This window comes from Pristiophorus japonicus, chromosome 7, assembly GCF_044704955.1.
Source record: "Pristiophorus japonicus isolate sPriJap1 chromosome 7, sPriJap1.hap1, whole genome shotgun sequence".
Lineage (NCBI taxonomy): Eukaryota > Metazoa > Chordata > Chondrichthyes > Pristiophoridae > Pristiophorus > Pristiophorus japonicus.
The window spans coordinates 120,046,569-120,063,914 of NC_091983.1; the positions used below are offsets into that span (position 1 = coordinate 120,046,569).

At 45.5% G+C, this 17,346-nt stretch overlaps 1 protein-coding gene and 1 pseudogene across 1 annotated transcript in view; one reads left to right on the forward strand and one right to left on the reverse strand.

Annotated features, from left to right (window-relative positions):
* Positions 1-17,346, reverse strand: part of LOC139266844 (median body protein-like) — a 69,108-nt gene that overhangs the window by 8,588 nt on the left and 43,174 nt on the right. Inside the window, exons 5-6 of the mRNA XM_070884452.1 lie at positions 9,935-10,093; positions 2,477-2,644 (exon numbers count right to left, since the gene is read on the reverse strand). Coding sequence (XP_070740553.1) covers positions 10,081-10,093 — 13 coding nt within the window. The 3' untranslated portion in view covers positions 2,477-2,644; positions 9,935-10,080. The remainder of the gene's footprint in view (positions 1-2,476; positions 2,645-9,934; positions 10,094-17,346) is intronic.
* On the forward strand, positions 9,064-9,216 carry LOC139267636 (U2 spliceosomal RNA; annotated as a pseudogene).

Below are 17,346 nucleotides of genomic sequence, written 5' to 3' on the forward strand. Positions count from 1 at the left end.
AATAGAACAATGATATGCATCCGAGAATACTGAATGAGGCTGGGAAGCAGATAATAGAGACATTAACCATAAATTTCCAAAAATTTGTCTTATTTTAATTGGAGATAAACTGCTAATGGGCAATTTTCTGACTAAGCAGTGACGGTGGAGAATCTCACCCACCAATTCATTTTGGGAAATTGCAACCATGCTGCGGAAAATGTTTCAATATGTGCGGCTGGTGAGTAAGGAGTCCCCATCATCAACATATTCTCAGAAAATAACGTCCACCCAACCCCCGCCGAATCCATAATAAAAGATGACAATAGTGAAAGCAGAAAGGCTGAAGCTTGTCCGAGACCGTCAACAGACAATTATAAATATCACATGATGTTTGACTAATTTAATTGAATTTTATGAGGAAATCACATGAGACTATTGAGGAAAGGGATACCCATAAATCTATTGAGGAACAGCCCATAAATCTAGGAGCATAACTACTAGTGAAGAACTGCCTTAAATCTGGGAGCACTCTTGATTTGTTAAGAAAATTAAGGCATATGGTATTAAAGGCAATAGAGGGCTATAGAAGGATGGCTGGGATACAAAAATCAAAGAAAAGGATAATGGATGTTTTTTTACGTTGTTGGATATTTGTGTTGGGGCTTCCTGTTTTACATTTGCATAAATGGTTTGGAAATAGGCACAAGAGGAATAATATTAACGTTTGCTGATAAGAACAAATTAAGGCCAAGGACATAGACAAGTTGGCTGAGGGAGTAGATTGGTGGCAGATGCAGTTCCATGCAGAGAACTGCAAAACAGTACAACTTTGAAGGGAAAAAAAATGGTGAAAGCCACGCTGTTAATGATCTTACCTTAAATGGTGTAAAATTCCTAACATGGGTGCTAGCCATGGCTCAGTGGGTAGCACTCTTGCATCAGAGTCAGAAGGTTCTGGGTTCAAGTCCCACTCCAGAGACTTGAGTGCAAAAATCTAGGCTGACACTCCAGTGCAGTACCGAGGGGGTGCTGCACGGTCAGAGGTGCCGTCTTTCGGATGAGTCTGCTCTCTCAGGTAGACGTAAAAGTTCCCATGGAACTATTTTGAAGAAGAGCAAAGGAGATCTCTCTGGTGTCCTGGCCAATATTTATCCCTCAAACAACATCACTAAAAAAACAGATTTACTGGTCATAATCTCATCATCTCACGCCCTCAGCATATTCCCAAAGGGCTTTACAGCCAATGAATTACTTTTGAAGTGTAGTCACTGTTGTAACGTAGGAAACGCAGCAACTAATTTGTAAGGTCCCACAAACAGCAATGAGATAATGACCAGATATGTTGCCATAATTTGCAGCCTCTACGGGTGCATACAAGGAGTGCACGCCTCCGTAGGGGCCGCTTAAGTTCCGGTTTTAGGCATGTGTTATCAATAATTTATATATTTAAAAACCTGTGACATAAGGTTAGTTTATTTATAGCCCCCTTTAGAACATGTACATTTATTTTTCAAAAAACTTAATTTTTGTTTTATTTAATTAAATGCCATTTTCATTAATTTTAAATATGATGTTTTTGAAAAAAAATGATTTTATGTGTAGATATATTTTTTGAGGTATTCCCATTCATATTTTTTGGAATTCCATACATACAGCATCCCCATAAGCATGAATGGGGATCCCCTTCTATCATTCGTTAGACTGGCCCATGTGATCCCAGGGACACTTGCAAACGTGCATCCCTGAGATACGTGGGCCTCTCCTCATGCGTACTCAGAGTCTCCATAATCTGCAGGTACAGCAAGCAATTCAGAAGGCAAATGGTATGTTGGCCTTTATTGCAAGGTGTTGGAGTATAAGAGTAAAGTTTTTCTACAGTTGTACAGGGCTTTGGTGAGAGCACATCTGGAGTACTGTGCACAGCTTTGGTCTCCGTACCAAATGAACGATATACTTGCCTCAGAGGAAATACAATAATGGTTCTCTAGATTGAGGAGAGATTGAGTAGATTGGGCCTATTCTCTCTGGAGTTTAGAAGAATGAGTGGTGGTCTCATTGAAACATATAAGATTCTGAGAGGGCTTGATAGGTAGATGGTGAGAAGCTGTTTCCGCTGGCTGGAGAGTCCAGAATAGTCTCAGAATAAGGGGTTGGCCATTTAAGACTGAGATGAGGGGAACTTTCTTCATTCAGAGGGTTGTGAATCTTTGCAATTCTCTACCCAGAGGGCTGTGGATGCTCAGTCATTGAGTATATTCAAGGCTGAGATCGATAGATTTTTCGACTCTAAGGGAATCAAGGGAAAGTGGAATTGAGGTTGAAGATCGGCATGATCTTATTGAATGTTGAGGGGCTGTATGGCTTACTTTTGCTCCTATTCTTATGTTCTTATGAAGAATGAATTGGGCCTCTTTAATGTAAACAAAGATTGTAATTAGGTTTTCATTGTATAAGTTATTGCATAGAGTGAATAGTTAGATGACGAATCCGATACCTGATTCTGCAAATCAGTAATAAGTTTAACCAGAAGAGCTTTGTCTCTTCGCAGTTGCAGGTTCTCTTCTTCGCCATTTGCAAATCTGCTTTCTGTCTCAGCTACACGGCTACGCACAGTGGCCCTGTTCAGTTCAACCGAGGTCTTCCTTTGTTCGAGGAGCAGAATCTCAGGGAAGATGTTTGAAACAAAGTTAGAATTAGCTCTACACTTCTGATCTACAGTCTATCTTACTGCTAATCAAAATGTATAACATGATGGAGCCAGATATTCACTTTTCAATTTAACTGCAGATGTGGAATACTTGAGGACTTCTTCATTAATTACCTGAAGACCTTAAAAAGCAAAAAAGTTGCAATTTTTTCCTCACCTTTCATCAATGTTTGTCAATCCATTTTTGGAGAGGAATGAATAATTAGAGCAGTACTAAACAGATGAATAGTGAGAGTAGCACTGAACATGTTATCATGACCTGAAATTTCCTGGAACTTCTTGGTGTAATTATGGCGTAAAACCAGCATTTCCGAGGAAATGAGTGTGTACCTGGTTTACGCTGAAACATTGGTACCTGTACATGCAAATTTCCTCAATCGTTTGTGCCACTTCTGAAATATCTCCAACAAAATCCTCTGCAGCTCATTTTCATAGCTACGCCCCCATGCAAAAAGACCACTTCACAAGCATTTCCCATATTTATGCCAGTAATACACTAGTGTAGATTTACGCTGAAAAACTTTGGGTATCTGATGTTAGCGAAATTGAGATTTCTGGATTTTGATAGCGATTTTCTTCGTGATTTTTTAAAAAAGTTACCAAGACCGACACTATAGTGATCCAAAGTGCAGTCAGTCTAAGTATACCTGAAATCTGTTGGACGCATCCCTCCCCACTCTCACGTTGTCAGAATGACTAGGCAGCTGGAATAACCTTCCCAATGAGCAAACCCCATTCTGTATAATAATTGAAGAAGAGAAGCAGAAAAGGCAAGAAGCTCTGAGAGTGAGGCCCCATGGTAGTGGACAGCAGCCCACTTGCTATTACCCACACTGGTGACACTGAATTTCTGCTGGTTTCACTCGGTTTTTACATTCCGGGTGGGCAACTGAGTTCCATAATAAATTTAAAGGTAAGTTCCCATCAGCAAGATTGGTATAGAAACTGGTGTAAATCTCAGTCTATTTTCTCGTAAATTTGGGACCATGATGTGCTGGGATTTGGGGTGGAACCTGGATCCATCAGATTTTAATCCCATGTGTTTCATCCCTGTGTTAAAAAAAATAATTCCCAGCAGCAGTCCTCTCTGGAGGTGTTCCTGAGCTACCCTCAATGTTCCACCCACCTCGTCCCATTAGGCCCAGTGGATCCACACTTGCTTGAAACATAGAAACATAGAAAATAGGTGCAGGAGCAGGCCATTCAGCCCTTCTAGCCTGCACCGCCATTCAATGAGTTCATGGCTGAACATGAAACTTCAGTACCCCCTTCCTGCTTTCTCGCCATAACCCTTGATCCCCCGAGTAGTAAGGACTTCATCTAACTCCCTTTTGAATATATTTAGTGAATTGGCCTCAACTACTTTCTGTGGTAGAGAATTCCACAGGTTCACCACTCTCTGGGTGAAGAAGTTTCTCCTCATCTCGGTCCTAAATGGCTTACCCCTTATCCTCAGACTGTGACCCCTGGTTCTGGACTTCCCCAACATTGGGAACATTCTTCCTGCATCTAACCTGTCTAAACCCATCAGAATTTTAAACGTTTCTATGAGGGCCCCTCTCATTCTTCTGAACTCCAGTGAATACAAGCCCAGTTGATCCAGTCTTTCTTGATAGGTCAGTCCCGCCATCCCGGGAATCAGTCTGGTGAATCTTCACTGCACTCCCTCAATAGCAAGAATGTCCTTCCTCAAGTTAGGAGACCAAAACTGTACACAATACTCCAGGTGTGGCCTCACCAAGGCCCTGTACAACTGTAGCAACACCTCCCTGCCCCTGTATTCAAATCCCCTCGCTATGAAGGCCAACATGCCATTTGCTTTCTTAACCGCCTGCTGTACCTGCATGCTAACCTTCAATGACTGATGTACCATGACACCCAGGTCTCTTTGCACCTTCCCTTTTCCTAATCTGTCACCATTCAGATAATAGTCTGTCTCTCTGTTTTTACCACCAAAGTGGATAACCTCACATTTATCCACATTATACTTCATCTGCCATGCATTTGCCCACTCACCTAACCTATCCAAGTCACTCTGCAGCCTAATAGCATCCTCCTCGCAGCTCACACTGCCACCCAACTTAGTGTCATCCGCAAATTTGGAGATACTGCATTTAATCCCCTCGTCTAAATCATTAATGTACAATGTAAACAGCTGGGGCCCCAGCACAGAACCTTGCGGCACCCCACTGCCTGCCATTCTGAAAAGTACCCGTTTACTCCTACTCTTTGCTTCCTGTCTGACAACCAGTTCTCAATCCACGTCAGCACACTACCCCCAATCCCATGTGCTTTAACTTTGCATATTAATCTCTTGTGTGGGACCTTGTCGAAAGCCTTCTGAAAGTCCAAATATACCACATCAACTGGTTCTCCTTTGTCCACTTTACTGGAAACATCCTCAAAAAATTCCAGAAGATTTGTCAAGCATGATTTCCCTTTCACAAATCCATGCTGACTTGGACCTATCATGTCACCATTTTCCAGATGCACTGCTATGACATCCTTAATAATTGATTCCATCATTTTACCCACTACTGAGGTCAGGCTGACCGGTCTATAATTCCCTGTTTTCTCTCTCCCTCCTTTTTTAAAAAGTGGGGTTACATTGGCTACCCTCCACTCCATAGGAACTGATCCAGAGTGAATGGAATGTTGGAAAATGACTGTCAATGCATCCGCTATTTCCAAGGCCACCTCCTTAAGTACTCTGGGATGCAGTCCATCAGGCCCTGGGGATTTATCGGCCTTCAATCCCATCAATTTCCCCAACACAATTTCCCGACTAATAAAGATTTCCCTCAGTTCCCCCTCCTTACTAGACCCTCTGACCCCTTTTATATCCGGAAGGTTGTTTGTATCCTCCTTAGTGAATACCGAACCAAAGTACTTGTTCAATTGGTCTGCCATTTCTTTGTTCCCCGTTATGACTTCCCCTGATTCTGACTGCAGGGGACCTACGTTTGTCTTTACTAACCTTTTTCTCTTTACATACCTATAGAAACTTTTGCAATCCACCTTAATGTTCCCTGCAAGCTTCTTCTCGTACTCCATTTTCCCTGCCCTAATCAAACCCTTTGTCCTCCTCTGCTGAGTTCTAAATTTCTCCCAGTCCCCAGGTTCGCTGCTATTTCTGGCCAATTTGTATGCCACTTCCTTGGCTTTAATACTATCCCTGATTTCCCTAGATAGCCACGGTTGAGCCACCTTCCCTTTTTTATTTTTACGCCAGACAGGAATGTACAATTGTTGTAGTTCATCCATGCGGTCTCTAAATGTCTGCCATTGCCCATCCACAGTCAACCCCCTAAGTATCATTCGCCAATCTATCCTAGCCAATTCACGCCTCATACCTTCAAAGTTACCCTTCTTTAAGTTCTGGACCATGGTCTCTGAATTTACTGTTTCATTCTCCATCCTAATGCAGAATTCCACCATATTATGGTCACTCTTCCCCAAGGTGCCTCGCACAATGAGATTGCTAATTAATCCTCTCTCATTACACAACACCCAGTCTAAGATGGCCTCCCCCCTAGTTGGTTCCTCAACATATTGGTCTAGAAAACCATCCCTTATGCACTCCAGGAAATCCTCCTCCACCGTATTGCTTCCAGTTTGGCTAGCCCAATCTATGTGCATATTAAAGTCACCCATTATAACTGCTACACCTTTATTACATGCACCCCTAATTTCCTGTTTGATGCCCTCCCCAACATCCCTATTACTGTTTGGAGGTCTGTACACAACTCCTATTAACGTTTTTTGCCCTTTGGTGTTCTGCAGCTCTACCCATATAGATTCCACATCATCCAAGCTAATGTCTTTCCTAACTATTGCATTAATCTCCTCTTTAACCAACAATGCTACCCCACCTCCTTTTCCTTTTATTCTATCCTTCCTGAATGTTGAATACCCCTGAATGTTGAGTTCCCAGCCCTGATCATCCTGGAGCCACGTCTCCGTAATCCCAATCACATCATATTTATTAACATCTATTTGCACAGTTAATTCATCCACCTTATTGCGGATACTTCTTGCATTAAGACACAAAGCCTTCAGGCTTGTTTTTTTAACACCCTTTGTCCTTTTAGAATTTTGCTGTACAGTGGCCCTTTTTGTTCTTTGCCTTGGGTTTCTCCGCCCTCCACTTTTCCTCATCTCCTTTCTGTCTTTTGCTTTTGCCTCCTTTTTGTTTCCCTCTGTCTCCCTGCATTGGTTCCCATCCCCCTGCCATATTAGTTTAAATCCTCCCCAACAGCACTAGCAAACACTCCCCCTAGGACATTGGTTCCGGTCCTGCCCAGGTGCAGACCGTCCGGTTTGTACTGGTCCCACCTCCCCCAGAACCGGTCCCAATGCCCCAGGAATTTGAATCCCTCCCTGCTGCACCACTGCTCAAGCCACGTATTCATCTGCGCTATCCTGCGATTCCTACTCTGACTATCACGTGGCACTGGTAGCAATCCCGAGATTACTACTTTTGAGGTCCTACTTTTTAATTTAGCTCCTAGCTCCTTAAATTCGTTTCGTAGGACCTCATCCCTTTTTTTACCTATGTCGTTGGTACCAATGTGCACCACGACAACTGGCTGTTCTCCCTCCCATTTCAGAATGTCCTGCACCCGCTCCGAGACATCCTTGACCCTTGCACCAGTAGGCAACATACCATCCTGGAGTCTCGGTCGCGGCCGCAGAAACGCCTATCTATTCCCCTCACCATTGAATCCCCTATCACTATTGCTCTCCCACTCTTTTTCCTGCCCTCCTGTGAAACAGAGCCAGCCACGGTGCCATGAACTTGGCTGCTGCTGCCCTCCCCTGATGAGTCATCCCCCTCAACAGTACTCAAAGCAGTGTATCTGTTTTGCAGGGGGATGACCACAGGGGACCCCTGCACTACCTTTCTTGCACTACTCTTCCTGCTGGTCTTCCATTCCCTATCTGGCTGTGGACCCTTTCCCTGCGGTAAGACCAACTCGCTACACGTGATACGTCATTCTCAGCATCGTGGATGCTCCAGAGTGAATCCACCCTCAGCTCCAACTCCGCAACGCGGACAGTCAGAAGCTGGAGGTGGATACACTTTCCGCACACGTAGTCGTCAGGGACACCGGAAGTGTCCCTGAGTTCCCACATGGTACAGGAGGAGCATAACACCCGACCGAGCTCTCCTGCCATGAATTAACACTTAGATACCCTTAAATTGGCAACAACAATGTTAAAAGTTACTGACTAATATAAGAAGAAAAAGAAAAACTACTCACCAATCACCAGCCAATCACTTACCCCCTAGGCTGTGACGTCACCTTTGTTTCTTTCTTTGCCTTCTCCCTGTAGCTGCACCGGTACGCCTCTCGCCGACCCCGTACTCGCGCTGCTCCGAGCTCCCGTCTCCTCGACTGACTGCTCGAACTGCCTGACTCCCGCTGGCCTTTATAGGCCACTCGCCGACCCCGGACTCGCGCTGCTCCGAGCTCCCGCCTCCTCGACTGACTGCTCGAACTGCTCAACTCCCGCTGGCCTTTATAGGCCTCTCGCCGACCCCGGACTCGCGCTGCTCCGAGCTCCCACCTCCTCGACTGACTGCTCGAACTGCTCGACTCCCGCTGGCCTTTATAGGCCTCTCGCCGACCCCGGACTCGTGCTGCTCCGAGCTCCTGCCTCCTCGACTGACTGCTCGAATTGCTCGACTCCCGCTGGCCTTTATAGGCCTCTCGCCGACCCCGGACTCGCGCTGCTCCGAGCTCCCACCTCCTCGACTGAAGCAGGCGTGGGTCCCATTATGGGCCTTCTAAAGGGTTCAAAAATGAAAGGACCAAATGTCATCAAAGTAAGTGCAGACTTCACTCAAACCAGTACTTCCCATGTTAATGGTCCTCAATTTTGAAATGAAACACTGCATTATTTTAGAAGGTACGTTCCAAGGATTTTTTTTTAGCTATTTAAACCTTTCTTGGGATTAAGTAGTATGCTGTTTGCACCAATTTCTTACTTTGATTTAAGTTCCAGCATGGGATTGCACATGGGAATCTCACACTGTATTTATGTTTCCAAGCTAACCATGTCCTACCCATTGTTGACCTATTGATGCATCACAACTCCCATTCACTTTCTTCTCTCTATGAACCATTATGCAAAACAATAAGAAGAACATTTTCAAGATACATAGCTAACTATTTATCTCCAATAGTGACTCTTCCACCAGGCTTACATTTTACATAGAAATATATGGAAGGAATAGTACAGAAAAAGGCTATTCATCCAAACCAGTTCATGTTGGCATTTACCCTCCATGCGGGAAAGCAATTCCAATCAGTTACCCACCCTCTTTCCATATCCCTTCAACTCCTTTTCCTTCATCCAACTATCCAATCTAATCTTGAATGTTTACTCAATCACCAACTGTATTCTTGTGTTTCAAATTTTTTTTTAATTTTTTTTTTTATATGAGCTGGATCAGGAGCATGCCCTGTCCACTCCATGCACCGACCTGGTATTGCAATATTTCCAGGAACGGTGCAACTTCGCCTCTCGGCCTTTTGGCCTAAGATCAAACACATTGGCGCAAAGTGATCTTTGGCGTTAGAGTTGATCTGGAACGAAATTGGATTAAAAAAAAAAATAATTCTTGTGTTTCAAATATTGCACCTAATTGAGCAGCAAATGTAGGTTAGCATTTGAAAACCTTGGGCTCCTTTTTTATTGCTCCCTCAGCCGTTTCCAAGCTTGTTAAAGTCACACTGGCTTGAAGACTACATTTTTGCTTATGTCAGAAGTTCATTACCATGGTGGACCATGGAATTCTGAATGTGGCCTGCCTTCAACCAATCCGGCAGGTGTGATGCCTCTCCTGGTCCCGAAAATCTACTCTACTGAGTTACTGATCTCAGCTATGTCAACACGGTGAGATGCCAAGTGGAAGCTAGGCATCTCACCACAGGGACGAAAAAATTCATTGCTGCCTTTGGACAGCCCAAGCACACCTCCAAATAGCGAACTGCACATTGAGATTCATGAAAGCATGTTCTCTGCCCTCTCTGTCAGGGATAGTGCTCGAGATGGGGAAATCAAGAAAAAGGAGCTTGGGGGGGGGGGGGGGGGGAAAACATTAAAAAGAAAGAATGCCTTACCAAATACTAACCAGCAATAGTGCTTTCAGTAAATTTACTTTCCCTTTTAAAGATATGTGATCACCAGATCAAGTTGCTATTTTTCATTCACTATTTTTCCATTAACTCCAACTACCTTTTCCATAAGTCCCGTAAATTTTTTTTTCTCAATTTCCAGGAGCTCCTTGTGCCTTTTAACCTCATATCGTAGTTGCTGCTCACGGTCTTTCACGGTAATCAGTTGAACTACACTGGAAGTACCGCAGCAATCCACCTCTTCTTTCAGCATCCTCTCCTGCAACGCATCACCCAGGAATGTCATTAATAAGTAGCACCAAGAATATCAGTAAAGGCAGAAAAGTCTATTTTATAAAACACAATGATGTTATTATTTCTTACTGTTTGCAATACAGGAAGTGGCTCTTCAGGGAAATCTAATTAGAAATACAATCATTTGGAAAACCCTCAATGCCTTAGGTGGTAAATGTAGCATGTGGTGTGGTATTAAGGCATACAGATCGATCCCTTGAGTTAACTGATCTTAAGTAGAGCAGCAATTGTCTTCTGTGTTCCTGGGCTGTGAGCACCGACTCACTCTGCCTCTAAGCTGTCCTGGACCGCAGTTCCATTTCATCCTTCTCCTCATCCGTCGCTTTAACAAAAAACTTTTTTCCTTCCTTTCATGTGCCAAGGATCGTAAGCTTCAACAACTCTTGGACACCAACACCCCTCCAGAACCTTCTTCCCCTGCACTTTCCTCTGATCCCATCCCTTCTTCCAATCTCACCCTCTGCCATGTTTTCCCGATCCCCTCTGACCTTCTCCTCTCTGATCCCGAACGATCAGTCCTCAGTAAAGGCCTGAGCTTCATCCCCTTACACCCTCACCTCAATGAATTTTGAGCGTGGCATGATGCTGAGCTCTTTTTCTGTCGCCTTCCCCTCTGTGCCCACTTCATTGGCCAGGTCTTCTCCCGCACAGCTGACCCTTTCCCATTTTCAGAATTCTCACTCTACCTGGACCTCTCCCTCTGGCCTCTTACCCTCGCTACGGGGGCGAAATTGCCCCTCTCCTTAAGACCTGTTACCACCGCAAATCGGCGGCCATGCTGCGGAGTGGAGTGATTGTCAACATTTGGTGGAATGGCCGCTGCTAGCCCAATTGCACTCTTGAGTTTTCCTGGCGGTGCCCCGATCTCCCCCCCTTACCGCTCCTCTGCTGCCGATTGGTGTTAAGCACGTCATCACCATGCGCACTGCCAATCTTACCGCCCGACGGCGACATTCCCCTGAAAAATCATTGGCCCGCCTGGCGGTGCCAAACCAAGCTTTTCCCGGTGGTCCAGTGAGGCTGTGGCCTACTAAAGTGTCCGTGCGGCTTCCCTTAAAGGGGAGGGCTCACTGCCACCATGTTTTTTTTTGTCGGCTGACTGCCAGGTCGGCTCGACAGTTAAGCCCCAAGGTTCAGCCGTGCCACCAACAGGCAGCCTGGCACCCCCTCTTGGGTGCCAGGCCACTGGCCTGGCCGAAACCCTCTCTGGTGGCCCAGTGGACTGAAGTTTAAAAAGCACGGAGGCTCTTCCCTATAAGCGAAAGGGAGAGCCTTGGTGATGCGCGGCGGTGAATAAGCACTGCCCCCAACTTCCGCCCCTCAGTTGCTGTCACCGCTGCGTTTTTACCCCACCACATGTAGTCACCACCCCCATTATGACTGAAATCCACATCAAAACAAAAAAAAAATCAAAGAGCGGAATTTCCTGAAAGAGTTGACCTGAACCTCAGCTGGTCGAAAGTCTATGCCCAGAAATACCTTTTCATGGGATATGTGGAACATTCTTTGTTCCAGTCCTACTCAGGTCCCCTCCTTCACCTCTTTTTTTCGGTACATTGATGACTGTATCTGTGCCGTTTCCTGCTCTCGCGCTGAACTTGAAAATTTAATTCACGTTGCATCCAATTTCCACCCTTCCCTCACCTTCACATGGTCCATCTCTGACTCTTCCCTTCACTTTCCCAACTTCTCCGTCTCCATCTCTGGGGATATGCCTTCGACCAGTATCCACTATAAGCCCACTGACTTCCACAGCTACCTGGACTACACTTCCTCCCACCCCGCTCCTGTAAGGACTCTATTCCATTCTCCCAGTTTCTCTGTCTCCGTTGCATCTGCTCTGACGACGCCACCTTTCACACTAGTGCCTCCGACATATCTTCCTTTTTCTTCAACCGAGGATTCCCCTCCGCCATGGTTAACATGGCCCTCGACTGTGTCCGTTCTATTTCCCACACCTCTACTCTCACCCTTTCCCCTCCCTCTCAGAACCACGACAAGGTTCCTCTTGTCCTCACCTTTCACCCCACCAGCCTCCACTTTCAACGGATCATCCTCCGCCATTTCCTCCACATCCAGCGTGATCCCACCATCAATCACATCTTCCCCTCCCCTCTGAAGGGACCGCTCCCTCCGTGACACCCTGTTCCATTCTGCAGCCATCCCCTGCACCCCCTCCCCTTCCCACTGCACCTTCCTGTGCAAGTGCAAGAGATGCAACACCTGCCCTTTTACCTCCTCCCTTCCTACTATCCAGGGCCCCAAATACTCCTTCCAGGTGAAACAGCGATTTACTTGTACTTCTTTCAATTTAGTATATTGTATTCACTGCTCACGATGTGGTCTCCTCTACAGTGGGGAGACCAAGCGTAGATTGGGTGACCACTTTGCGGAACACCTCCATTCAGTCTGTAAGTGTGACCCTGAGCTTCTGGTTGCCTGTCACTTTAATTCTCCACTCCACTCCCACTCTGATATCTGTCCTCGGACTCTTCCACTGTTCTAATGAAGCTCAACACAAGCTCGAGGAATAGCATCTCATCTTTCATTTCAGCACTTCTAAACTCAACATCGAATTCAACAATTTCAGCATATAACCTCTGGCCATGTTTGGCTCCTTTTCCCTCTTTTTTTTTCTCTTTGTCTATAATGGCAGCTGGTCATTACTACACCATTCATACCCTATCCGCCAACCTCACAGTTCCCTAACCCCACACAGACCGCTTTTAGCTCCTTCCTAAGATCCACAAACAGGACTGCTGTGGTAGACCCATCGTTTCAGCCTGCTCTTGCCCCATGGAACTGATTTCTTCCTATTTCAACACCATTTATTCCCCCCTTGTCCAGTCTCTCCCCACCTACATCCGTGACTCTTCCGATGTCCTCCGTCACTTTAACAGTTTCCAGTTTCCCGGCCCCAACTGTCTCCTTTTCACTATGGATGTCCAATCCCTCTACACTTCTGTGTCATTATGGCCTGAGGGCGCTCCGCTTCTTCTTTGATCAGAGGCCCATCCATTCACCACCACCCTCCTCAGCCTGGCTGAACATGTTCTCACAATGAATAACTTCTCCTTTGACTCCATTCACTGCCTCTAAATTAGGGGTAATTTAGCTCACAATGGGAACGTGCATGGGTCCTAGCTATGCCTGCCTTTTCATGGGATATATAGAACATTCTTAATTTCAGTCCTACTCAGACCCCCTCCCTCACCTCTTATTCCGGTACATTGATGACTGTATTGGTACTGTTTCCTGCTCTCACCCTGAACTAGAAAATGTAATTCACTTTGCATCCAATTTCCACCCTTCCCTTACCTTCAGATGGTCCATCTCCGACTCTTCTTTCCCTTCCTCAACTTCTTTGTCTCCATCTCTGGGGATAGGCTATTGACAAACATTCACTATAAGCTCACTGATTCCCACAGCTATCTGGACTACACTTCCTCCCACCCCGCTTTCTGTAAGGACTCCATCTCCATTCTCCCTATTTCTCTGTCTCTGTCGCATCTGTTCTGACGACACCACCTTCCATACTAGTGCTTCCGATATGTCTTTCTTTTTCCTCAACCGAACATTCCCCTCTACTGTGGTTGACATGGCCTTCGACTGTGTCCATTCTATTTCCCGCACTTCTGCTCTCACCCCTCCCTCTTCCTCCCAGAACCATGATAGGGTTCCCTTGTCCTCACCTTTCATCCCACCAGCCTTCACGTTCAATGGATCATCCTCTGCCATTTCCGTCCTCCCAAGTGTGATTCCACCACCAATCACATCTTCTCCTCCCCTTTAACCATTCCACTCCCTCCACAACACCCTGGTCCACTCCTCAATCACTCCCAGCACCCCCTCCTCTTTCCACATCTGCTTCTTGTGAAAACACAGGAGATGTATCACCTGCCCTTTTACCTCCTCCCTTCCCACTGTCCAGGGCCCAAACATTCCTTCCAGGTGAAACAGCGATTTACTTTTACTTCTTTCGATTTAGTATACTGTATTTGCTGCTCACGATGCGGTTTCCTCTACATTATGGAGACCAAATGCAGATTCAATGACTGCTTTGCAGAACACCTACATTCAGTTCATAAGTGTGACCCTGAGCTTCCAGTCGCCTGTCACTTTAATTCTCTGATCCACTCCCACTCTGATCTCTCTGTCCTCTTTCCAATGAAGCTCAACGCAAACTCGAGGAACAGCACCTCATCTTTTGTTTCGGCACTTTACAGCCTTCTGGACTCGACATTGAGTTCAACAATTATAAACCATAACCTCTGCCCCTTTTATTTTATTTCTTTTTTCTCTTTTCCATGGCAGTTGTTGATGGTTCTGCCAGCTCAATTTACACCCTATTGAAACTCATCTTTTGTTTCTTAACTTGTCCTGTTACCATCTCCTTTTGCCTTGCACCATCATTTAATTTGTCTCTTAATCTCTTCTGCCTTCCATCCTATCACAGTCCTTGCCATTTATTCTTTCCTCCCCCCGCCCTTTCCCTGCCCCTAAACATGCCTAAAAACCTGTTACATCTTTAACTTTTTCCAGTTCGAACAAAAGGTCATTGACCTAAAACATATAGGGCCCAAGTTTCCACACGATAAAAAACGGGCGCCCCTCCGGCGCCTAAAAAAAAACTCGCAATTCTGGAGCGTTCTGCAGCTCCTTGTCTGCCTGGCGCGGCGCCCAGGGGGGCAGAGCCTACACTCGCGCCGATTTTGTAAGTGGGAGGGGGCGGGTACTATTTAAATTAGTTTTTTTCCTGCCGGCAACGCTGCGCGTGCGCGTTGGAGCATTCGCGCATGCTCAGTGTGAAGGAAACATTGGCACTCGGCCATTTTTGTAGTTCTTTGTAGCTGTTTAATTTTTGAACATTTTTTAATAAAAGCACATTGCCATCAGCACTTGCAGCCTTCTCACTGTCTCCTTCCCCCCTCCCCCGCGGGAAGAACGGGCGCCTCCTCCACCCCCCGCGGGAAAGAACGGGCGCCTCCTCCTCCCCCCCGCGGGAAGAACGGGCGCCTCCTCCCCCCCCCCCGCGGGAAAGAACGGGCGCCTCCTCCCCCCCCGCGGGAAGAACGGGCGCCTCCTCCCCCCCCCCGCGGGAAAGAATGGGCGCCTCAGGCTGACTGCAGCATTCTCCGTGCCTGAAGCACTTTCACACAGGTCGGAAGATGGTTCATTTAATCTTTTCTTTGCTTATAAATGTTTATTCAGGTTGGATTTATTTGTATAATATTTGTAGAAGTATAAATAAGGATTTATTGTAGAATTTAATGACTTCCCTTCCCCCCCACCTCATTCTGGACGCCTAATTTGTAACCTGCGCCTGATTTTTTAATGCGTAGAACAGGTTTTTTCAGTTCTACAAAAATCTTCACTTGTTCCATTCTAACTTAGTTTGGAGTACGTTTTCACTGTGGAAACTTTGAAATCAGGCGTCAGTGGCCGGACACGCCCCCTTTTGAAGAAAAAATTCTGTTCCAAAGTAGAACTGTTCTACCTGACTAGAACTGCAGAAAAAAAAATGTGGAGAATTGCGATTTCTAAGATAGTCCGTTCTCCACCAATTGCTCCTAAAAATCAGGTGCAAATCATGTGGAAACTTGGGCCCATAAACTCTGTTTCCTGGTGCACAGATGCTGCCTGACTGACCTGCTGAGTATTTCGCAGCATTTTCTGTTTTTATTTCAGATTCCAGCATTTCACATTTGGAGGACACCAATATTAATCATGTTGCACAACTGAACTTTACAAAATTCGTTATTACCACAACTCACCAAAATGGAATGTTTGCTTATTCCAATTTTTCTAAACCCTGAACTGGGGAGGGCTGGGACTGAACACCATGGAGGCATAGAATGATGCCTTGTCATTAAGGGTTTCACAATGCATTAAAGGCAGTTGGCCAGAACATCTTTTACCTTCGCTGCACTGGTAAGATTACTAAACATCTTCCTATCATAGAATCATAGAAATTTACAGCATGGAAGGAGGCCATTTTGGCCCATCGTGTCTGTGCCGACCAACAAAGAGCTGTCCAGCGTAATCCCACTTTCCAGCTCTTGGTCCGTAGCCTTGTAGGTTACGGCACTTCAAGTGCACATCTAAGTACTTTTTAAATGTGGTGAAGGTTTCTGTCTCTACCACCCTTTCAGGCAATGAGTTCCAGATTCCCATCACCCTCTGGGTGAATAAATTTATCCTCAAATCCCCTCGAAACCTACCAATTACTTTAAATCTATGCCCCCTGGTTGTTGACTCCTCTGCTAAGGGGAATGGGTCCTTCCTATCCACTCTATCTAGGCCACTCATTGGCCCTGATATTCCGATGTCCTGGGTCCGGAAGAAGTTTCTACGGATCCAGAAAGACATCTGAAAAGCCGACTTACAGCACGCAATGCACATGCGCTGAAAACCGGCTTTCACGATCTGACAACGATCTGTTAAGTTTCAGAGATGACGGATCATCCACAGACCGGGAGCGAGGACACTTGCAGGGCAAGATTTCCGATATTTACGATTATCTTGCTCTGCAAATGTCCTTTAAAATCTTGAGCCTGAAAAAGCAGGCATATAGCTTAATTTTACAGGCGCAAGTGTTTAAAAATACACACACACATTAAAAATAAAGTCATAAAAACACATTTTATTTTTAAAAGCCCTCCCCACTACGGTAAGTTTATTTTAAGGCTTAATTAAAAAAACTTTTTTAAAAAGTCGGCAAACAATTTTTTTATATAACTTTAATTTAAATGAATGTTAAATGTGAATTTTATTTTCTATTTTTTATTGTGTTTTGGGTCTTTGTGGCGGGGGTGGGGGGGTTCTCATTCATAGCAATAGGAGTACTTACGGAACACCTATTGCTATGAATGAGAAACCATACTGTACCTGATTGGCTGCTGTCTCCAGATCCCGGCCTACGCACGTCCCCACGTGCACGTGCAGTCACTGGAGGCCTCAGACTCGAAAGTTCGGACGGGCGCAGCAGCAGCATGTAAGTGCGCATCGTTTTTCTGTTTTCTGTTTGCCCGCAGGAAGAGGCCAATTGGAATTTTAGGGCCATAATTATACACCTCAATTATGTCTCTCCTCAGCCTCCTCTGTTCCAAAGAAAACAAACCCAGCCTATCCAATCTTTCCTCCTAGTTAAAATTCTCCAGTCCAGGCAACATCCTTGTAAATCTCCTCTGGACCCTCTCTAGTGCAATCACATCTTTC